Below are 23,556 nucleotides of genomic sequence, written 5' to 3' on the forward strand. Positions count from 1 at the left end.
GCCTTTCAAGACTCTTTTGCTTAATATAGTTACTGCTTCTAAAAGCTGGTATCGTTGAAAACTGTCTTTAAAATAGCATAACGATGGCATGTACATAATTGCTGACTTTCTTTGGAGGAATGGATTAAAAACAAAAGAAGAATATGTAATAAATGAGTGGCTTTTTGTTGTTTTGAGATTGAAAAAAGTCAAAATTTTAAACAGAAGAAAAACAGCGGCGCTGCTTTAGCTCGCCTTTTCCAACCGCCTGGCACTTACATACTAACCAACAGCTTCACATGTTTTCTGCAAATAACATTTAAAATACTGCTTTTATTGCGGTCACAATCCACAACCAGGCAAAACGAGTACATTGGCTAGACCTTTGTGTATGAGATGTGAAGCTTGCCATAGTTTCATTTGCCTTTTCTTCCAAAGTTTTCTTTAACCCGCTGGTTATCGTTTCTACTCTCTTTTTCCGTACTTCCGTTTCTCTACATACTAATTACCATTAGCTAGTGGTATTTCCTCCTAAATGTATGCAATCGGCTAAACAGGACGGGCTTAGGTAAATGTTAATGTAGTAGGCTGATGGGAATAGGTTAATTTGTATTACGTATTAAATATTGAACGAACGTATGGTTGTGCTGTGTATGTGTGTCTGCGTGTTTGTATGTGTGTGCGTGAGTATGAGAGTGGTTGCGTTTATATTTCTGCTCCATATTGTGTGTATCGAGCATAATGATCTGTACTTTGAGAGCTCTTCACGAAAGCGCGAATAGATCGTGCTACATTCGTATCTGTTTTTTCGAACGATTAGCTATGATAAACAAGAACTGAACGTTGCGTTTTCCACTGGAACCCAATATATCTGATAGCATAGAAAAGCGAACAAAACAAATGGGGGAAAAAGTTAGTGCATGCAGTCCAATGCATTAATGTGATTCAGTTGTTCTCCGCAGCACTTGCCACCGGCAAGCTTGCGAACATATTCTTCCCGATGTTTTCTCTCTACACTTTCCCACTGTGTGATATCCCAAAGCTTCCTCCTTTCACCACTGTTTTAACGACAAATAAACGCGGCGCACCTAATCCCTCGGGCAAACCTCGAACAAACCTTTACTACTAGCGCGCTAACGTTGTTTCAAACCAAAATATAATAAAATGATTCGTTATCAACCAACATCTCCCACTCCCTACTCCCAAACCACGAATGCGCCACACTCCAAAACTTTCCGCCCGCCCCAATTTTCCAACCTCCCCCACCTCCTGCAGAGACATGGAGCCAATGATGTCGATCCATGAGTTCAACCAGCACCAGCAGCATCTGATGCACCAGGAACGGATGCGCCAGCTGCAGCAGCAGCCCCTCCCGCCCATACCCAGACCTCCGCCGCCGACGTCGCGTGGCCCTTACCCAGGGCACGATCCATCCCTCCCACCAGAGCTACCGGCGAAACCGCCGAAGAAAAACATTCTCAAATCACCACTGAAAGCGATCAAGAACGCATTCATCAAGTCTACCCGGCCACTGCGGCGACAGGTAAGCCTGGCGGGAGATTCGGATAAGAAATCGCTCAGGCCGATACTGAAACGGCAGCATTCCATGATGGAACCACGATCGGCCCGAATGCGCATGCCGGATCAGCAGCACCAACAGTTGTACGATCAGCAGCGTTCGATGTACGCGCAAGAGATGCAGCAGCAGGCGTACTACAACGATCCTCGGTACGGTTCGTCCTACCAGGGACCTTACTCGCCACAGCCGAACCGATCGTACCAGCGGCACGAACCATACTACCCGAAGGATGGCAACAGTACCTATCAGAACCTGGAGATGGAATCGATGTATGGCAACAGCCAGGGCAGAGGCGGCTACTACGATCAGCAAAGCGAAGGGCCCGGCTACTACCCAACGGACGAGAATCTGTACGCCAATCGGGCACTCATTGAGCTGGAACGGAGCAGAGCACCGCTTGGGCCGGGTGCCACGGTCAGCACGCTTGGTCGGCGCATAGTGCGTCGTCACAGTATGGCTGATCGTACCGCTCCGTCTCCCAGCTTCAATCAGCTCAATCGCCGGCGAATGGGCTCGGAGCGAGCGCCCCATCATGCCTCGATAGTGGATCATCATCGTACGGCGATGGCGAATGCGAACGTAAGCCGCGGTTCCTCCGCTCACGACGAATCGATCTACCAGAGCAAGAGCGGCTCCTTCCTGTACAATGAGGCGCGGGAGCACAACCGGCGCGCATTCGAAGATCCAGTGTACCAAAGCCGGCGAGAAATGCACCGTGATCACCTGTACCAGAGTAAGCAGCAGATGCAGGATCGCATCCAGCAAAGCCGAATGGTGGAGATGGTGGCGCCGGCTCAAACGCAACCCCAGCCGCCACACGGTTCGTCTCCCGCTTCGGGCAATGGCAGCAGTTCAGTGGGTGGGACAACCACCTCCGCTGCGAGCGATCGGTTCCTGCGCAGCCAGGGTTTGACCGGTGGTGGTGGTACTGCTAGCGGTTCGAACTCGAGTTCACCCAACTCTCCGTCGAGCAGTTCGTGCAAAAGCGGCTACTCGTCTTCGCGCAATGGTGGCGAAATGCGCGAACGGCGTACGCAGATGCGCGATCAGATCTATCAGTCCCGCAAGGAGGCGATGGAATCGATGGCCGAACCGGTGTACGTTTCGCGCAGGGAGCTAAAGCACGAACCGATCTACGAGTCGAAGAACGAGAACGAGTCTGCCTCCGTTGCCTCAGCGGGCGGAGCAGTGGACGCTCCTGTCAGTGAGATGCAGGGGCTTCGCCTGAACCTGCCCGAACCATTTGCCGGTGAGAATAGTGGACAGAAAGCTAAGACAGAACAGCCCGAAGCTAGTTCCAAACATACCACTCCGTCCACACCCTCAACCGGACGAAAGCCGCAAGATTTGAGTGCCCCATTGGCCGCCGAAGAGGACGACGATGTGGAGGATGATGAGGAGCAGCACGAACAGAGTGACGAGCGGACACTTACCGTAAGCAATCAGAACGACTCCGTGTTTGAGAAGCTGGCGATGGGAGTGGTCCCAAGTCCCGGCAGCCCGGTAGCAACGTCCTCGCCCGTTCCAAGCGCGCTGGGCACGCCGAAAAGCATCCGAGCGACGCACATATCAAACTTCCTAAAACGAACCGCTCCTCCAGTCATGCCACCGCCTCCACCACCACCGACCGCGCTGAATCGTCCCAGCCTGCCACCGTCGGAGGAGGCGGGACCAGCGACAGCAGCAGTATACGCCAGCCGTACCTCGATCGAAACACAGTACACCTCAACGGCCACCGGCTCGCAGATGAGCCTTCCGATCGGTCCACCGAACGCGACCAGCACACCGTTTGCCAGCGAACTGTCCCTCGGGCTACCGCCTCCCCGGCAACCGATTACGCGGCGCGGGCTGTTCGACGCGTCCGGCGGCAGTTTGGCCGATCCGATCTGGAACGTTTCGCTGCAGATTCCGCCCGGCGCGATACCGCCCGGTGTGCAGCAGGAGATCTACTTCACCGTCACTGATCCGCGGCTGAGCGAAAGCGTCGGCGGACCACCGCTGGACATGGAGAATGGTTGGTTTTTGGATAATACTCTCTCTCTCTTTTTATCTCTTTTCTCTCTCTGTCTCACCCCTACACTACCAAACACACGCTCTATTTAGTAAACACTAGTTTTGTCACCCCCAAAACCACTAAATATCGGTGTCCACCCGTTGTATCGCGTTTTATATACCACGTGTTGTGCGCCTGTGCCTGTTTTTTTTATGATTTGCCACCGTTGTTGCCTTTCGCGCGTTACCTTGCGCTTACGCTACTTACGTTTTAAGCTGCAATGTTTTTGTTTGTATTCAGCTTGTTATCACTTTTTTGTTGTTACACTTTTACGTTTTTGTTGTTGTTGTTGTATTGTTTTCTTATCATATTTTGTTCACTTTCATCAAACGTTCGTTCAGTTTTGCACAATGTTTACTTTTTTTCTATGTTTTATTTTGTATATCACAACATGGATTGTTTCCATTGTTAAGAATGTATGTGTGTGTGCAGTTTTGTTCAGTTTTAAACTAATTTTTATATCATTTTGATGTGTGACTTGTATGCGTTTTTTTTATTTTATTTATCATTTTTCATCAATCTCATCATCATTTATTTTTGGAAATTTTGTATTTTCTTCTGAGATTTGTGTATCCATCTTTGTGTGCATTAGTTGTATGTGTGTGTATGTGTGCGTGTGCGAGTGTATATTTTATAGTTATTTATTTATTTATTTATTTATTTATCTTTTTTGGTTTTGCATGGTGCATTATTTTAAATTTCATCTTGTTCTTCTTTTGCTCATCCACCTTACGTTACTAATGTTGTATTAATACATGCATGTTTATATTTGTTTAGTATTAACTTTACTTTAAATGTGTCTTTGCTTTTTCATACATTTACCATCCTCACCCATCCTCACGCTTGCAATCGTAAATTATTCTCCTTCCGCAAAGAGCATGCAGTGTAACAACACCCGCCCCTTACTATCGCTGCATCCCGTGCTAACAAACGAATGTTCTGTCTTGCCACAGGTGAAACGATGCTATCGCCACTCGTAATGTGTGGTCCTCAGGGAACGGAGTTTCTTAAACCGGTCACGCTCAACATACCACACTGTGCCGGCCGCACCGCTTCGCTGGGCCTTTCCCTTAAAGCCACCGACAGCGAGAAGAACCTGCAAACCGACTGGGAGGATATCGACCTGCCCAGCAATACGGCGGCCCACACCGTCTCGGTCAAGGTGGACCACTTTTAACAACAGCAAACGAGTGTTGTGGAATCGTTCTACCCCCGCAGTCAGCTTAGCATTTTGTTCGGCGAAATAGCGTTTGCTGTCCTTCCTGCCAATTGATCATGATGATGACGATGATTACCATCAATGTTACAAGCCGTACTGAACAGTAGTGCCTTTTCCCCTGCAGCAGTGTGCATCCGCAATTAGGTTTGATCCAGGGGTCAGTCTAGGGCCGCTCTCACATCCCGAAAGAGGATGGAGCGGAGTAGGAATAGTAAAATCTAAACTGTGTGTATTGCTTACCAACGCATCTTTGCCATTTTATCGTAGAATAGACACATTTTTTTAGGTGTAAGGCAGGGACGTTTTCTGACACACTTTTTGACAAACTCTGTACATAAAAGCAAAGGCGGTGCATCGGACGTCGAACAAATGCATCGTTTTGATGAAGTGTGCTTTTGCATCCACCGTGGAGGAAGCAGTAGACGTTTTATATTATCTTACAAAAAACAAACAAACAAAAAAAAGATAAGGCGTAGGCCACAGTTTTTCGTGATAGTTTTACCATGTAAATAGCTAAAATCTAGAACCGGATCGAGTTCATCGATCATATGGTGTACCATGCTTTTTCGCTTCTCTTGACACGTGAATCAACGCTGCTCCCCAAGATCCGGATTAGTGAATAGATAGCTTCCCCACTGTACAGCCATACCTAGATGAGCGAAAGAACCGCGGGTAATCCCGACAGCCGACAGAGTTAACCGGTGACATATTATACAGGAAAGCGATAGTTAATCAAGACGGATACGTAAAGGGGACCACATCATTGTCCATTGATTTCCGCTGCCATTATGAGAGACACAATGTGTTTGTTTACACAGTACGCTTTGGCGCCATGTACCATGTGTGAAAGTGGTACAAACCGAGAAAGCCGGAAAGTAGAGACACAGAGCGAAGTGCGTAGCATTTTATAATATAACAAAACAAGATCGGAAAGTATTTTCTTATTAGCCCTATTTCTGGAGAAAAAAAACAAACAAAGTGAAAACAAGTTTATAAATTTTAGGTACGACGGTGTATGTTTTGTTAATGAAAGAATAAAGTATGGAACTATAATACCGAATTTGTGTTGTTGTGTTTGCTATTTTATGCCACCAGCGATTTTATCCGAAAAAAATGCGAGAAAATTTCCTAATCATATCTAGGCGATGTAAATTTTAATCCTCGTGGAAAAATTTAGTAAATTGGTTTATTAGTCCAGTCCATTGTCATCTGCTGTTGTCCGTGTGATCACGGTCCCTAGGGCGCACGCTTCCACGTCATCTTGCTACCTCAAATTGGGCCTACTACGCTCCCCTTCTGTCCTGGTCGCGTGGTACAATAGTCAACTAGTACGACTTAACAACATGCCCGTCGTGGGTTCAATCCTAGAATGGGGACCGTCCTCCCTGGAGCAAGGGGGAGGGGGGGGGGGGACTGTGTGAGACTATTCGGTTGCGTGGTACTGAATAGGCCTGCATGCATGTCCGGATAGGACAGCTGTTTTCAACCGGGGAAGAATACCCTCCAAGGGAGTAATTTTCGATCAAAATTTCACAAAATTCAATAGACTTTAACTAGAATATTTATATCTTCAAAAATAAGAATCGAAAAAACGAATATTCATCCAATAATTTGCTTGTGGTTGAACATTGTAGAAGTTTGTGTTGACTCAAATTGGAAGTGCAAAAACTCCCTATTAAATCCAAATTAAGCTTATAAAGTTACAAAATGATTTGCTGCAGAAATAAGCAATATGCTAAGCGTTTCAGGTTCCGATCTGCTATATTCGTTGTATAATGTTGCGAAAACGGCTTCGGCAACTTAAGACCAACCTCAAGACAATAGATGTGGCAACCAAAATAACATGTGTGGTATTCGTGGGAAAGAATCAAAATATTCCTATAAACCCTCAAATGCCCAAATGTTTGGGCTAAACAAATGTTGAACACGTTCCTTTCAAATCTTCAATTTTGAACCGCTGAAAGCCGCGTGAAGAAGTGTAGATTAGCAGCAACATAAAATCAACAGAGGGTTAAGTATCAAGGTCAACATGCCTAGAAATGCTGCTACAGTTGCTACATGCCTAGAAATTGTACAACAGGATAGACAAAACTCATGGGCTCTTACTATACTGAACCGTCTAGAAACCCTGCCTCTGCACTGAAATGATAAGGGGGGAATATAATTCTACATACATACATCCTATACCCTCATGGGGGGAAAAGCTGCAAAAAGGTTGCAAACCACTGGCGTAGTAGGACGTTTCGCTAAATAAAATAAGAGGAACTCTCTCTCTCTCTCTCTCTCTCTCTCTCTCTCTCTCTCTCTCTCTCTCTCTCTCTCTCTCTTTGTCCTTGTGGGGCGGTCTGAAAGGACTTTACGGACTGGATCGACTTGGTTCATGGACAAGCTCACCTGAGAGAGAATGGCGAGCATTATACGCTGCAAGACAGTGAGATCTCCTCATACAACTCATATAGCTCTTCGTTGTAGCGACTCCATTGTCCTACACATCTCCTTCCTCTTGTTCTTCTTCCTTTTGGCACAACAACCGCTGCTGGTCAAGGCCTACCTATACACACTACTAGTGGGCTTAGCCCTACGCATGGAGACACGGTCAATTCGGGACTTGTACGACTTAACAGCATGACCGTCATGGGTTCAAGTCCGACTAATACGGGACCAAAAATCCTTCTCAATTGGGTTATGGGGGTTTTGTCCTAGTTCTTTGGCGTGATCTGCATTCTCAGGGTATAGAACTTCCGGTTGTTAGTCAGCATTTTTGCGCGCTACTCAACTACCAACAGCTGTTGTCGGTGCTGACCTTTGACCCGTGACAAGTGAAATCTTTGACAGCTTCAAAAGCCAATGTTAGTGTTGCGTACGACCTCATTATGAAGTAAAGGATATATGCAGATGTAGCGAAGTAAAACACTTCAAGATAAAACACCTCAAGTTAAAACAAGGTTCAAGCAAAACACGCCTCAAGCAATAGCGCGCGCTTCAGAAACGCAACAAACATAAACAGGTAGTCAACCGTTCGCACGGTTCAAACGAGGAAGTAACTTTACGCAATTCATAAACCATAGGTACATGTCGCATTAAGTATAAATAAAACTTGTTATCAAAATAGTTATAATTACAGTTAGCTGACCTATATGTGGTTAGCAACTAAATAGCATATAAGAGATGAAAACCTAAATAAAGTAAGCGCATTCGAACACAAACGTCAGAATCGCTCGTTTCTTAATAGTCGGAGGCACTCTCCGGTCGACGAAGGAAAAATATACCCGACTCGGTGTAAAGCACCGGCATTGGGCGCTGCAACGGAGCAACACATCCGCCAGCAGCATTAGTTAGTCTACCACCCTTACGTAGATAGAAATTCATTAGATAGGAGCCACTAGTGGTGCAAAAGTTGCAAAAGTTCCAAGACCCTCCCAATTGTTATCAAATTTAAAATGCAAAATCACATACGGCCGCTATTGTGATTTATCAACGCGAATCCGTTGATTTAATAAATCGAACAACACGTGGGCGTTTAACCAGTCGTATATACCGCGTGATGATGCCCCTCGCTGCTCTGATGCCAACTTTCTCAGATGCAGCCACAAAGCAAAAGGGGAGACGAAACAAAATTTCGACAATTAATATGCTTTGAAGATTAAAGGCAACACCACATTCCGTGTGCCCCACAACCGACGGGGCCCATTATTAAACACATATCCGAACATTTGGATGAAATAACAGCAGCAGCTGCAGCAAAACCAGTGAGTTACATAATTCGCTTGTAAAGTTAAGCTGAAGAGTGCATCATCATCGCCGCTTAAGTCCTCCGCAACATGTGCTGTAGGGGTTGTTTGAAAGCATCCCAACAAGGGTCCATCGTTAGCCCCATACACACACACATACCTTTTTCGAATTGATACGTTTCAAGGAAGGAAAATAGTTGATCTTTTGAGAAATGATCCACATGTTTCAAAGCACGTCATCGTCATCAACGGTCTTTTCATTGTGAGTTTAAATATTTTAAATCTACTCACCCCACATTCGTTGATCGAGAAATCAACCTTGGAACTTTTCAATCCAAGTAGGCAGGTTTGGTGCAGTTTTTTTGTTCCATCACTCGAACCAGCACTGTAACTAACACCGAAGAGCTGCCAACGTACGTGTGCCGTACAGATTTTGGAGTCCGTCCGCGCTCGTCTCACCAATGCGCTTACCGCACCACTCACTGGCCCAGCACGCAGCTTAGTGCATCAACGAACATAATCCGGACAGCAGACCGAGGAGGAGGAACACACGTAATGTTTTTACTTTTCGGTTGGTAATTTTCCACCCCATGGCGCGCTCGTCCACCCATCAGCGCCCGGTGCCGGAGAGGGTAAGTGGCCGGTAGGAATTTATGTACATTCGTTTCAGTGGGCGATTTAATTTGGCTAGCCGAGCGATCGTCTTAGCAACGGGCGCTGTACTACTACTACTGCGCGCCGTTTGGTGCATCTTGTAAGCCCGTTTCATGGCCGTCTTGATCGCTGGCGCCAATGAAATGTTCGCGAACGGCAAGTGTGCAAGCAACCGGAAAGGGTTTTTGAGTTCCGGTTGCTTCCCCGTTCCGTCGCTGTGCCGGTTAGCTGTCTGGGCCGTTTTGGGGAGGTTGGAGTGTTTCACTTTCATTCATTATCGGTTCGAGCCTCATTTTAGGACGCCCACTTGGCGACTGAACAACACAAGCGCCCACACTCTCTCGCATCGTAACGCCGTGGGGGGAGTGTGCTGTAATACGAGCAACGATAAGTGGCCGCGGAAACAGAAAGGGAACAACCTTTCGAGAGTGACGAGAAGATCGTCAGCCTAATTAGAGGAAAGGGTAAGTAAAATGGACAGTTATTATTTACCTTGTTGTTTATCTGATATGAAGAGTGACGAGGAAAGAAAACATCAAAACATTTGCTTTGCACCTTATCAATCAATGTAATGCTCGCATTCATGCTTCCTACCCATTCCAATCGGTCGGTTGGCGCCGTTCGAAGAGTAATTATGTTCGATGAGTGTTTGCCACTGTTTGTGCCCATTTTTTTTTTCTTCTTTTTTGATTTTGCTCTACCCGGCCACTGCACCCGTTTGCTGATTAGAGCTGGTTGCCCCCAAGCAGATTAAGGGGGCCACCATCACCACGCGTGGTCGATGCCATTTGGCGCAAAACCATCGCAGCCGCATGGAATAATGGTGAATAGATAGATACCACTCATCTATTTTGCCTTGTTCGCCTGTTTCGCGCTTTGCTGCCACAGATTTGCGGTCCGTTTAATCCGTGAGTCGGTGGTTGGTGCACGATTCGCTGTTGCGTATCGGCATGTGCTAGTAGTAGTGCGCATGGGACGGATTACCGCAGCCAGGGCGTGCAAGAAGCGGTTGCATCGTAATCGAGTTGAATCATCTTCGGCAGGGCCAACAAAGGGAAACAACACCAGCAAAGATGCTCCTTACGTGGTGAGGCGTTCTCGAAAGTGGCCGTTATATGGGGTAAGCCCTTAGGATGCAGTAGCATTCGAGCCACCGCGTGGTGCAGTAACGTCGGCTAGGAGACGAATTGAGCCTATTGTATTGGTTTTGCTGCATCGATCACTGCCCCAAGCCAAGTAATAATTGTAAAGCTTTTATTGTGCTGTTTGAGTGTTTTGAAACGAACTATATTTAGTGGCGTTCGGAGAGAGTTGCGCGGCACCACGTTTCGGATCCTTAACAAGATCAAAACCGAAACAAATGATCAAAATGAAAAGCTATCATGGAAAGATATATTTTTTCTCATTCGTCAACAATTATAGTACAAGATGAATAAAAATAACATGAAAAAAACTCTTTTTATGGTAATAAAAATCAAACTTAAAAATGAAAATCTCATATTACAGCTTGAAATGAAGACCTTTTCGTATTTTTCATTTTTGCAACAAGCTTCTGAATTAAATTGTACTACGATTAATTACAAATCCCCTATCGATCAATTTGCTCTACATTTCTCCTACGATCATTCCGTTCAAAAGTGCCCTGAAATTTGAAGATCGAGCACAAACACGAACCAACATCTAGTGCAATGTCGCAAAATGAGGTCCAAAAGTGTGGCAAATTGCTGCAGCTAGTAGTAAAGTAATAATTTTACTGCCTCAAGTCACATCAATCGATCCAGCCATATGTTGTCCATACCTGTAGCATACCTATAACAAAAGAAAACTGCTGATTAAACAGTAAAAACGAACGATAAAATTAATTATCACCCTAACCCCAGCTGCTCTTACGTCAGCGATCAACCCACATTGCTTCGTACACCGAGATTAGTGGCTGTGAAGACAAGCGGACGGTGCACCGTCCTGCCAGCATAGATCACGGTGGGAAAGTATAGAGCACACATGTGGACATTGGGTGGAGCGCACACGTGGACATTTTATATTATTTGTATTTTTTTTTCACGTACCGATTTGTGATGTGATTGATAGTAGTTAGGGGAAGGTAGGTTAAGACGGACACGTTAAGGGAAATGGTAAAAATCTAGGGATATATAACTGCAATGACCATGCAAATGTGCATACATTATCTTACACTCATGTTTTATCAGAAAATGTGTTGAAACTTTTAAGTTTTCATCGATTTTTGCGTTTTTTTTTCATGAATGAAAAACATGATTTTTTTCGTGAAGTTTTGAAATGTTCGGGCAAGACCGACACCTGATATTGGAAAGGTGGACACGTTGATGGAAAAACAAAGATGGAAAAACGTTGGAAATTGCAGAAGTTTATAGTATTTTAACATATCCTATTGCTTTCCATTTCATGGTACGTACATAAACCAATTCTAGGCCAATTGCAACGACTGTAAATCAAATCGAATTCAAATGAATTTAGAAATTGTAAGCGGTGCTTGTAATATATCGTAGCATGCAGCATCTAACGCATTATTTAAATATCGCGCACTAGCAGCTGACGTTGCTCCTGCTTACAGAACAACAGTCAAGAACTTCCTTTTGGGAAATTACTCCGCGGAAAGTCCACGACCCCAGTATTTTTTTTTTTTTTTTGGAATTGTTAATAGTTTAAGCCATTTTCCACCATGTGAAAATTCAACATTTGATATTTGTAATCCCATAGAATTTCTCATCTATTCCTGAACGATATCGTATCAATGCCTAATCTGTTTATTGCTTAAAGTTGTCCAAGTCGCGACTAATCCAAGATATTGGATTTCGTAAAGCGCCTCATCAGCGTCGAGCGAGTAATAGCATTAAGAATGGCTACTATTTTGACCGATGTTTCATTTCTCGCATATTTCAATACTTTCTCTAGTTTCTAATTGGTTTATAGCTTCGGAATATCCTTATTTAAGGTATTTGAAGAAATCTATTCATCACCAATTGATATAAGAAGTAAAATAAATCAATAAATTCGGTGTCCATCTTTCCCTACAACAAAGTGTCCGTCTTTCCCGCTTTGGTGTTAGGATGTTTAAACCACCAGATAACGATATTTTGTATTGCTTTTATTCTAGTTCTTTCGCCAGTTTTTTTTATTAATGATTATGACAACCCATTCATGAAATAAAACTTCCGGAAATATAAACAATACAAGTTGTAGAGCTTAAGATCGGCAGTAGTCAAATTAGATCCACAAGGGTGCACATGATTGAAAATTTATTTTGTTGGAGGATTTAACCAATTTTGCATATATTATGCCAAAAATGTTCTGAAATGTGTTGTTTAACTTTAAGTTCGGATGCTGCATTGTTGATTTTTTCAAAAATTACCTTTTTCATGCATTTATGAGAAGTGTCCATCTTACCCGCAGTGTCCGTCTTTACCAACCTTCCCCTAATTGCGCCGCTTAAATATCCAGCGGTGACAGGGAATGCCCTTAAATTTATTGTAAATGTCCTAGCTACGCCACGAAACGCGTGTCGATGAGAGACGATTCTCTTTGATAATTTAATTCGTTTTATAATTTAAGTTTAATTTAATAAAAAATACTACCCCCAAATTCGTTCCTCCTTCTATCCCACCGTGCCCCAGATACTGTGCCAGATAGCGCTTGTCTCGGAAAATGCAGACTCTTCTTCACGTGTAAGCGCTTTTTCCGCCGGCTGCTTGGATGATGCGTTCGCGGCGCATGTCGCTGGTGCGCCTGTTTCCAACCCCTGTAGTGCGTACCTTGCGATGTGGCGGGGGAAACATCAGACCCACCCACCCTACTCTGTTTCATGCGCCTACTTTGACTCCTGGCTGTTGCGATGATGATGGTGGTGGTGGTAGTTGCTCATGCTCGTGCAAATCCACAACGCACTCGCACTCGGTGACGCGCGCTTGGCCAGATCGGATACCGTGGATCCCTCCCGAAGGGTTACGCTCGCAACCAACACGGGTATAACAGTCGTAGGTAGTTGGTGTACTATTTGGTGTGTACTAGCGTCAACGTGCTGAAAGTGAAAACGGAGCTGATAGTGGAGGCGGTGAGCAGGGTACCAGACAGGACCACTTTTTACGGGTGTGTGTGTGTGTTCGAATACAGGTGCTTCTATCCGGTGGGGTCCGGTAGGGTAAACGTACATTTATGCTACTCAGTGAAACATAACCGGAGCAGACGATCCGCATTGTAACCGGTTTAACTGTGGTTAGAGAGTGCGCAACAAGCTGTTACGGTGATGCGTTTCCCGTGAGCATGCAGTTTGATTGTGGCAATTTGAAATGTGATAGTAAAACATAGTGCACAGGAATTTGCATCAAGATGGTTGAATTTAATGGACGAAGTAGTTTAAAAAGTGTTTAAAATTTGCACATAATTCACAAAATACACAATCCATATTAAAAAAAAAAAAAAACATCATCGGTGTGTTCGATTTGTGATACAGTCAAACAGTTTCTTATCAAAGTGTTAAATCGATTGCAAAATTGTTCCACACCATCAATCGTACTTTTACGCCGCTCCCACTGGCAAATAAAAATCCGATCGCAGCTATCTGTGTTACAATTGCAATCGATTTATGGTGTCTACAAAAGCGCTTTAAACGTTTCCAAGAGCCCCACAATCACAGAGGCATTGCGAAGCGTGGTTGCGATGGGCTTGGGTGACTCCGGTTAGCAAGCTTATGCTTTTCTAAGGAACAGAGTCAATAGAGGGAATGAAGTTTGTGCATTTATCCATCGCATAACTAACACACACACACACACACACACACACACACACACACACACACACACACACACACACACACACACACCACAAAAGGCAGTTTTCTTCTCAAATTCTCCCCAAACTCCGCAAACGACTAATTAGATTTGTCACCTTGCCCTTTTCCCACGTGCCTTCTCCACGTTCCGTTCGCGTGCTCGGTGTAGGAAATCGTACAAAGAATAATTCCATTTCACGACCATCCATCGCGCATGGTTCGGTAAATCGGATTGCCGCCGTATCGTAGCTCTCTATCCCACCGAGCTAGGGAAGCCAAACGCAACAAGGTGCCGGGTTTGGTTGACGCGTACCGTGCGCTCTGCGGCAGTCACAGTGTAGCTAGCGATCGGAACAGGCCGCGTTCTAACACGCTCGAAAGCAGAGGTCCCCCCCAGCTAGAGCACGGCGCAGAAATGATGGACAGCGTCCAGACGGGTGTGGTCAAATGTGGCGGCTATCGGTATGACGATGGGACGCGCTACATTGGCGATTGGAATCAGCGCGGTCAGAAGCACGGCATGGGCTCGATGATGTTCTCGGACGGCACGCGGTACGACGGAGCATTCAGCAATGGCGTGTGTTCCGGGCTCGGCGTGATGGTAAGGAAGTGTTTCTTCGCGCACGCACGCAAACAAGGCCGGCTGCATGTACACACTCAACTCAACGCGCACACGCCTTTCTTTCCGTTTCAGTGTTTTCCCGACGGTGCCAAGTATGTGGGACGCAGCGCTTCCGGAACGCACCCGGTTATGCCCTTTTTGGCGCAGAACCCCCGGGGGCCGGAGTTTGGTGCCTTTTTGGTCGAATTGATTTCAAATCTTTATTCCCCTTCATCATTTCAGATACGAGGGTGAATTCATGCAGGGCTGGTTCCACGGTCACGGTGTGTTCTGGCGGGCGGACGGCATGAAGTACGAGGGCGAGTTTCGCGGCGGACGCATCTGGGGTCTGGGACTGATTACGTTCAGCGACCAGAGCCACGGATTCCCGCGCAACGAAGGCTTCTTCCAGGACTGTCGGCTGGTGCGGAAGAAGCGCTGCCCGGACGTGATCAACCGTGCCCAGAAGGTGGCACTCATGGCACGCGCCCAGTGCGACCAGGGCAGCTAGGTGGTGCAGCGTGTCAGCGTCGGGCAGCTGCAAGGATTGGTTCCTTTTTTATTGTTACGTTTTTTTGTTTGTTGTACAAGTTGTTCTGTTTTTTTGAACATGTGTTTTAGTGGAGTGTTCGTTAGTTTTTCGTTTCGTGATATTTTAAGGAGTTTATGTACATAAGGGTCGACCAGGCAGAGCTATAGCGCTAATATGTACCGTAATTGAATTCGTCGAATAAATATAAATACAAGGCCAACGTTGAATATGTGTGTTTTCTATCTCGTAGTGCAGGTAAATCAAATAAACTTCAAAGCGAATGGAAAGTTAAGTGACCATTTTCAACCAACATAATTCAGAGAAAGTACATTTTACTTGAGTTACGCGTGTAATTCGTCCTTTATTTGATGCTACAAACTAAGATTACTATTGATCAACAAAAAGGGAAATAAGAAAAAAGAGTCGGAAAACGCTTACAGTGTTGAAATTTGATTTCAACGCATATTTCCATCGATAGAAACAGAAAATGTCCGTAACAAATGCATTATTGTTTGCGGGCGGCAATGCATTGTGATGGAACGACCAACGCATTACTGTGCAGGAATTCTTCCGAGGAGGTAGTGTGTTCGTTACGAGCATCCAAGGGCTTGCAGCATCCTCCCGCCGGCTCACTTGTCCGTTTTCGTGTCCTCCGCACTACCGACGACAAACCACTGGAGCCGCGTAGTGACGGCCGCATTTCTTACCAAGCGCTTCCGATCGTCCAACGGTTTTTGTAGCGCCAGCAGGACACTCTGCTTGAAGGGAAGCAGCAGAAACGTGGGATACTTGCACACGTACAGCAAACACTCGAGCGCGCCGATGCGTATTTTCTGCAACGAAACGAAATGGATAAGAATATGGAGGATGGAAAAAAGCGGCAATACACCATACCATTGAAGATTGGTGCAGGGTCAGCTTAAGCAGCAGCGGTATGAGCGTCTGCAAATGGTCCTGCACAAATGGGTCCTGTTCGCGCGTGAAGCGCAGCACGATCGTCAACGCTTCCAGTATCGTTTTGTCGTCGGTCTGAGCGAGACACTTCAGCAGTACCGGGCCGACCTTGGACAGGTTCATTTTCAGCACCGTGTGCGGTGTCGCTGCCAGCACAAAGGCTAGCGCTTTCAGGTGCGTTTCGGCGTACTGTTCCACCTTCTGCTCCAGCTTCTTCATGACCCACACGAACAGCTTTTGTTTGAACAGATTGCGCAGCAGGGGCAGATGGAGCTGGGGAAATTCGATCGACAGGATCTCGAATGCCAGCGCTGCGATGTGGCCGAGCGTAGGATGGTCGAGCAGATCCGCAATATCGTCGACGATCTCACCCGCCTCCGAATGGCCGCGTGCGATCAGCCCCTTGCCGATCCAGCTCAGTATGACCACGGCCTGGTGGTTGTGTTTCTTCAGCTCCTCGCGGATCATCTTCAGCAGGCGCTTCAGCACACCCCGGTGATGCTCATCGTCCGGCATCCGGTTGAACAGACTGCACAGCAACCGATTGCATACGTCCCGCACCCGCTCGTCGTCCGTTTCGAGTGCCAGCTTGCTCAGATCGGTGACCAGATTCTCAAAGTGATCCACCAGCGGTACGCTTTGGTCGAGGTAGGCGAGCAAACCGGACGCTAAATAAAGATCGGCCCGCTGCTGCAGTCGCAACGCTGGCAATCGCTTTAGTATCAGCTGGTGCTGCTCCTCCACTGGGAGTTGTTTGACGACGGCACCGATCAGCTGCGCCATTGCGTGCAGACAATCCGAGCTAAGCTTATCGTTCGCGTACTCGAAGCACCGGTCGAGTAGTTTGTACTGCTCGTACAGCTCGGCCTTGCCCAGCTGACTCGAATTCCCATTCTCAACCACATCGGTCAACGTATCCATGGCAATGATGGCGAGCCGCTCGTTGTCGGGGTCGAATATTTTCGAAAGGAAAAATTTTACCATCTTGTCCATGTACCCATGGTAGAGGATGAATTTGCCGAGCGTTTTAAACACCAGCTGCACCAGCGACGTCTCGGCCTTGGCGTAATCGTGCGTGATTAATTTCTCCAGCACGACCGTTTTCACCTCCTGCTGGTAGCGAATTGCGAACGAGAACAAGCATTCCTGCGCCGCATCGATCGTCTTGCTCGGTTGTTCCGTTGCAGTTAGCAAAATCTTTACCATCGCACTGTACACCACGTAGCGGTTTTCGCTCGTTACCATTTCCGGTACGGCTGCCAGTGCCAGCAGGGCGGATCGTTTCTGCTCGCTACCGTCGGCTTCCTGCAGCACAACCTCTATCAGCTTTTTGTGCATCTGTCCCACGAGCGCTGGGTCCAGCCGGTCTATGCAGTACCAGTGGGCACAAACGGCACACAGCCGTTGCAGAGCGTCTACCAGCACGTTCGCTACACGCGTCTCCACGTGCCTCAGCTGGGCGAGCAGCATCGGGATAAGCTTTTCTATTACATACACCGCACAGTACACGCTCCCCTGGGCGCAGCTCAGTTCCACGCGCAGGCTCATTTCGAACTGCTTCGAGCTGGCATCCGTCAGGCCGCCCATCACGCTGAGCAGTATCTTGTCGAGCAGTGCCTTTGCGGACGGCTCGTCGGTGGAAGCATTTTTGGCCAGTGCCTGGACTGCGGCAAATGTGGCTTCGACCAGCTCCTTCTCCGCGGCGGATGTGCCACCGGCCGGAAGCAGCTCTTTCTTCAACGCCGTCCACAGCTCGTCATGATGTTCCTCGAGTTTTGCCACCTCCAACAGCTCCAAACACCTGCGCAGCAGTGACAGTGAGTCCAGCTTCGCCATGATCAAGCTGCTGTCGAGCTTTTCCATCAACAGCGGCACGGCAAACTCCGCCATTTCCGGTGTTGCGCACAGACAGTTTGCCAGATGTTCGGCCAGCGCATCGCGCGTTATCGCTACCGGGTCGTTGGGATTCGGGTGGAAATCGATCGGGAAGTAGCAGGCGAACGTTTCAAACATTTCCTCCGCCAGATGGTACATCGGGAAGGTCCGGATGAAGGAGGGCATACGCTCGAACAGGTACAGCAGATTGCGCGGATCGCGCTCGCCCTCGATCGCACCAATAACACCGTACACAAAGTCGACACCCCACGCCTTCAGCTCGTCCACCTTTCGCTCGGCGAGATTTAGCATCATCTGGAAGTACAGCGTGCGTTCCGGCTTTTTCTGGCTTTGGCAGGGCACTCGTTCGAAAAGCGCCCGCAGCAACCGGACGGCGGCACCGTCGGGGAAGTTGGTCATGTGCGTAAGTGCTTCGATGCCCGCCAATACCATCGGCGTCACGGTATGGTGGTCAAGCGAACGGTCAATGTAGAACGTGCAGAGCAGCTCCACCTGATTCGCTTGCAGCGCGTCCGGTGGAAGATCCTTCAGCACGTTCGACAAGAGCGTCGTTCCCTTGGCGCGGACGGAGGCATCGGTGTGAGTCAGCGCTGGTCCTAGCTCCTCTACAAACTCGGCCACATTTAGCTTTCCAGCGATAATGTCTAGCAGTGTCGGGCGGAGGGGAGAATGAAACAACGATCAGTATACTCCAACAAAGCCATCGAGCCAACAAAGGGAGGATGTCCAGTGCAGTCAAACACGAACGCTTACCTGTGGTAACTTGGTGGCACTTTTCTTCCACTTTCTGATCAGTCTTGATCATATCCACTATTGTCGTGTGCGACCACGGGAACTTCATTGCTGGGCGAGTAAATTAGCACACAACTTTCGACAGACTTTTGTTGAGCACGATGGTGGTATTTCAACGTACGGGCAAATAACAACAAAGCAGTCGGTGGACCGCTGTCACCGAAGACAACAAAGAAACAGCAGCGCTGCTCGTAGGAATAGGAAACAGTCGCGTGGATGACATTTTGCTACTTCAAACGATACGTTAAAATATATTTTATATATTTTATTATTTTAATCACGACAAGCAGTTTTCACTCGTTTAACTTAATAAAGAAACCAATCAAATAAGTAGCTTCACATTGGATTCACTTTTATTCCCCTATCAGTTAAGAGTTTGTATTTGTTTTGAGATATTTTTGTTGTTATTGATACACACAACAGAGAGTATCAGCGCAAGGAGCTTTACTATACTACACACATACGAAAAAAAGTCCCAAATATCCGTTTACACCCACAGTTTTTGCGTTCTCTCTCTCTCTCTCTCTCTCTCTCTCTCTTTCTCTCAGTCTAACGATCTGGCTCGTCCGCCTGCCGGTTGATAATAACCTCGCCCATTCCGTCCGACGACTGGCGTCCGATGCGCAGCAACAGCGCAATCTTCACGCGCCGGTACGTTTGCAGCACAATAATGTCATTGTACAGGCACATGCCGAACAGGAGGCCGGCGAACCCGATCAGCTGCAGGTAGTGGAACTTTTGCCAAACCAGCAGCAACGACACTACCCACACGACGAGCGTTCGGACGGAATCGAGCACCATCCGCGTCGTGGCTGAGATTTCCTTCGTCACGCTAATGCCGGCAAAGTTGAAAAATGCAATCGACACAATCATGCCCGAAATAGCTATGATCAGCTGATAGTTGTTGGCCATCTGGGCGAGCGCATCGGGCAAATCTTCCAGCACGCCGTGCGCGTTGCTGTTGAACGGGTACATCACGTGGATAAAGTACATCGGCAGCAGAAGCGCCCCCAGCACGGAAAAGCCGAAGAAACCTGCGGGACAAACAAAATAGAACACGTTTCGTTAGAAAAAAAACTTCCACCGCGCTTTCGTACGGTACACACGGATGGTGGTGCTAATACTTGCCTTCCCAGCCGACGGCTTGCAGTGCCGGGATGTTTAGCGCGGTCACGTAATACTCCTCGTACACCATTTGGACCGCGGTAATGATTTGTGCCAGTATAATAAGCAGATCACCCGTGATGACATTGTTCCTAGTGTACTGCGATCCCGTATTATCGTTCGACAGCACATCGGACATGCCAACAATCACCAGGCCAACCATGATGAAGGCAATGCCGAACCATTCCCGCTTCACCAGCGTGCGGTTCAGGAAGGCTACACTCAGTATAGCGACAAAGATTATGACCGATCCTGGGAAGAATGAAGAAAGCAGGCATGTAAGTGAAGGAACACAGAAGGAATGAGGGGGGGGGGGGGGGCATTATGGGTAACAATGGTTTCGCAACAGGTTGCGTCCAGTGTGTCGCTGATTTTTAAAGGCTTCAACCTTGTGTTGTAGGCATTAATCGGAATGAGGCAAAGAGCGTGCATACGAATTGCAGCCTTACTCGGTAAAAGATGGAAAGAAAAATGATTTAAAATAAAACTGAACCAAAAAGCAATATTGAAGGTGTCTGCTGCTCCGCTTTTAAAGTTGATTAGGCATGAATCATCCGTGGTGCCACTATATTGTGGGCTAGCACATGCATACAAATGCAACAAAGCAATCGTTGACACCAAAAGCGGTAATGGTTCTGATTTCACGACTTACGATTTCAACGAAATCAGTAATGACCTGACGCCAATCAATAGCCAAATCCTTTAAACAAGTGGGGTGCAGATTAAATAATAAATAGCTTGTTATGCTTCCATTGAAACTAAACTTACCTCTGAGCAACTGGAAACTAGAGGGGTAGGTCAGATTGAGACCAACGTACATAATGGAGGTCGCCAGCATATCGCACATTGCCGGCACGAATAGGATGAAGGGGCTGAACTCCCGGTTGCCCTGCACAAGATCGTGCCGGTCCTCGGAACCATTCTGTGCATCATGCGGGAGAAAAAGGCAAAACGAAACACAATAAGAAAAAGCAACGGACCACAGCAAAAATGCGGTGCAGCAAAAACGGAACACAGGAAAGGCGGATGATAGTACAACGAAACACGAGCAACCCGTTGCTGCGGCTGCTGATAAGCCCCCTGTTTGCGATGGAGTCATTATACAGCTTGCCGTCATGATTGAATCTGCTGTCATCGGGCGGAAGCTATGAAGCTGTGTGTTGTATTCGATCACTATTTAGTGGATTTCGATTCCGTAGCAGCGTAGCACAAGTAGGCTATGTGCAAGTGGTTACTCGTGTTTCGTGACCGTCTTGGAAGTCGAGCGACTCGAGCGAACAACTTACATTCTTGCGACGTAGATGATAGTAAACGGCTTTGAATGCAAGTAAACAAAGGAATTCTCCAAGGAACATTGCACACGCTTGCACGAACGGATGCACAAACCGCCGCACCTGACCATCCGAGCCTTCCGATTCGATATTGTCAGCCCATCTGCAATGTATGGTTAAAACTCATTTTTATGCATTCTACGATCTTTTCGATAAAGCCAGCATACTCCGCTTTCAAGGTCGATGGCTTTTCTCTCTCTCTCTCTCTCTTTCGCGCGTTAAAAAATAACATCGCTAATTTCACTTACTTTGTACTGAGCGTGTTTATGGAGCCTGTTACCACCATGGTAAGCGCGAATATGAATTGCTTTTGCGACCAGGCCATTTTGTTTTCGTTTGCACTCTCTGGCTCGATGGTACGTACAGAAAATTGTAGAATTACACAGGATAAACAAAAAGCTTCACAAAACAAAAAAAAATAAACGCGAATACCGATAACACAGTGACACTGCCACAACCACCAATAACAACAACAAGAAGTAACTGCAATGGCTGCTCCCTACACCATGTCTACCATCGCGTACAGCGATGACAAAGGAATTTGACGCCCAACCAGTGCGGGCGCTGCTGAGATGATTGTACTTGTTCACTTTCGTTGTCCGCCTATTTCACGTACGCGAACACTTGCGGGGGAAACTGTTCGTCAAGCAGATCGATATGTTTTCCACCGCTCTGCGTCCTTGCAAGTAATCGCGCAAAGAAAACACAGCAACTTGTCGTTCGTGCGAGTAGCGTTCACAGCTGATCGCAACGCAAATGGAAAGAGACACTGTACCCAATGAGCATTTCTCCCCAACTAACAAAACGTAGCGATGCTTTGTATGACGGCTATCGGACGCTGATCGGCATCCCGTTGCAGAGAGCAATTACTATGCTGCTTGTTCAGCTTGGTTGTTGTTCTTATTGCTGTAGCCGGGGTTTGCAATTTGACTGTCTATAGGGCAGGCAGATTGTATCGATTTCACGCTTAAAGTGTCCAATGATATTTAGCATTTCGCCATGTTAGAATCATTATATAAAAAAGATAAACATGTTACTTTAGCACACGAGTATTTTTTTATTAATCCATTTAGAATCTAAATTTACAAATTTTATCATAACACCCATATATTAGGTATATTTTGGATTAATTCTAGTTGATTTCGCCAGATTACAGAGCTACGCAAATTAATTTCAATTAAAACAATGGTCTCGAAACCTAATTAAAATGAGTTCTTTATGACCACCCCTTAAGATACCAAAACCAAAACCAAAGCCATGGTGATCCTGAAAAAAATACATCACATTGCATTACATCACATTAATCACATTGATTAATATTACGTTGATATAATTTGAAACCCGTTAACCACGTATCTTAGAAACATGCTGCTCAGTGATCGTAGTGAGTAAAATCGTTCGATTATACTTTGATCGCTAGCCAAGACCTGAACCCTCCTGTACTCCATGCAGATAAACCACAATTCCTGGTAAATATCAGATGAAGATTAGTCCAGACGGGAAGTTGAATGAAACAAACGTTTTTATTTAATATTTAATCTTTTAATGATACAGTATGACTGCACTGGTTGGGATATGATTGCGTGTCAACTAGTGCGTTCACATTCGATAGTGGGGTTGTTTGACAAACGGCAAAAATATGATTAATAAAAAAGGCACAGAAAGATTTTAATCTGAAGCCTAAATGATTTGAACGGAAATTAATCGCATGGCTTTGCTTAATAGTTCCATGACTATCATGCCGGTGTTTCTTTCTGTAAAAGCTACCTCGTTGTTTGTTAGAGACAATCCAACCATTGAGGGAGTGCTGTAATTTAAAATTCAATTAATCCAACGAGTTAAGAAAGACTTACCATTTCTCAATAATCTGGTTCATCTGGTCTCGCTTCACCTGGTCCAACCATCGAGTTCGCTGTGCTCCCATGCGTCTTATGCCGAACTGGGATCGCTGTCGAACACCTTCTTGGTGGGGCATGAATCCGGCATTCTCATGACATGTCCCAGCCATCGTATCCTACCAGCCTTTGCCACCGTCAGGATGCTCGGTTCGCCGTACACCTCAGCAAGCTCGTGATTCATCCTTCTCCTCCACGCTCCATGCTCAAACACACCGCCAAAGTAGGTCCGGAGGATGCGTCGCTCAAACACGCCCAGAGCATTTGCATCCTCCGCTCGAATAGTAGAGGACCTCCGGGCGAACTAATGTACATTTCGTGCGTGCTCGAAGTCTTCTGGATCTCAACAGTCGGTAAAGCCTATAGTATGCA

The 23,556-nt window shown here is 46.6% G+C and overlaps 4 protein-coding genes across 20 annotated transcripts in view; 2 read left to right on the plus strand and 2 right to left on the minus strand.

The window, feature by feature from the left end:
* LOC1274206 (tight junction protein ZO-1) overlaps positions 1-5,890 on the plus strand; it is a 46,990-nt gene extending 41,100 nt beyond the window's left edge. For all 12 annotated transcript variants that reach the window (XM_061641676.1, XM_061641669.1, XM_061641671.1 and 9 more), the window contains 2 exons: positions 1,255-3,572; positions 4,565-5,890. In XM_061641676.1, coding sequence (XP_061497660.1) covers positions 1,255-3,572; positions 4,565-4,788 — 2,542 coding nt within the window. In that variant the 3' untranslated portion in view covers positions 4,789-5,890. The remainder of the gene's footprint in view (positions 1-1,254; positions 3,573-4,564) is intronic.
* Positions 5,891-13,074: 7,184 nt separating this feature from the next.
* On the plus strand, positions 13,075-15,379 carry LOC1274207 (MORN repeat-containing protein 4 homolog). 6 transcript variants are annotated; one of them, XM_061640784.1, is made up of 4 exons: positions 13,075-13,302; positions 14,189-14,620; positions 14,714-14,733; positions 14,864-15,379. In XM_061640784.1, exons 2-4 carry the CDS (start codon positions 14,435-14,437, stop codon positions 15,129-15,131), a joined length of 474 nt encoding a protein of 157 aa, XP_061496768.1. In that variant the 5' UTR covers positions 13,075-13,302; positions 14,189-14,434; the 3' UTR covers positions 15,132-15,379. The 6 variants fall into 6 exon arrangements, with proteins under 6 accessions (XP_061496768.1, XP_003436523.1, XP_313294.4 ...); XM_003436475.2 differs by having other exon boundaries at positions 13,096-13,337; XM_313294.5 differs by having other exon boundaries at positions 13,096-13,311.
* A 99-nt stretch (positions 15,380-15,478) lies between these two features.
* On the minus strand, positions 15,479-18,994 carry LOC1274208 (MMS19 nucleotide excision repair protein). Its single transcript, XM_313296.5, has 3 exons — positions 18,756-18,994; positions 16,047-18,646; positions 15,479-15,985 (listed from the first exon to the last, which is right to left on the minus strand). Exons 1-3 carry the CDS (start codon positions 18,841-18,843, stop codon positions 15,782-15,784), a joined length of 2,892 nt encoding a protein of 963 aa, XP_313296.5. The 5' UTR covers positions 18,844-18,994; the 3' UTR covers positions 15,479-15,781.
* A 127-nt stretch (positions 18,995-19,121) lies between these two features.
* On the minus strand, positions 19,122-22,082 carry LOC1274209 (solute carrier family 35 member F6). The gene is made up of 5 exons (XM_313297.6): positions 21,538-22,082; positions 21,245-21,392; positions 20,727-20,880; positions 19,923-20,210; positions 19,122-19,828 (listed from the first exon to the last, which is right to left on the minus strand). Exons 1-5 carry the CDS (start codon positions 21,612-21,614, stop codon positions 19,344-19,346), a joined length of 1,152 nt encoding a protein of 383 aa, XP_313297.3. The 5' UTR covers positions 21,615-22,082; the 3' UTR covers positions 19,122-19,343.
* Between the last annotated feature and the right edge of the window lie 1,474 nt (positions 22,083-23,556).

This window comes from Anopheles gambiae, chromosome 2, assembly GCF_943734735.2.
Source record: "Anopheles gambiae chromosome 2, idAnoGambNW_F1_1, whole genome shotgun sequence".
NCBI classification, from domain to species: Eukaryota; Metazoa; Arthropoda; class Insecta; order Diptera; family Culicidae; genus Anopheles; species Anopheles gambiae.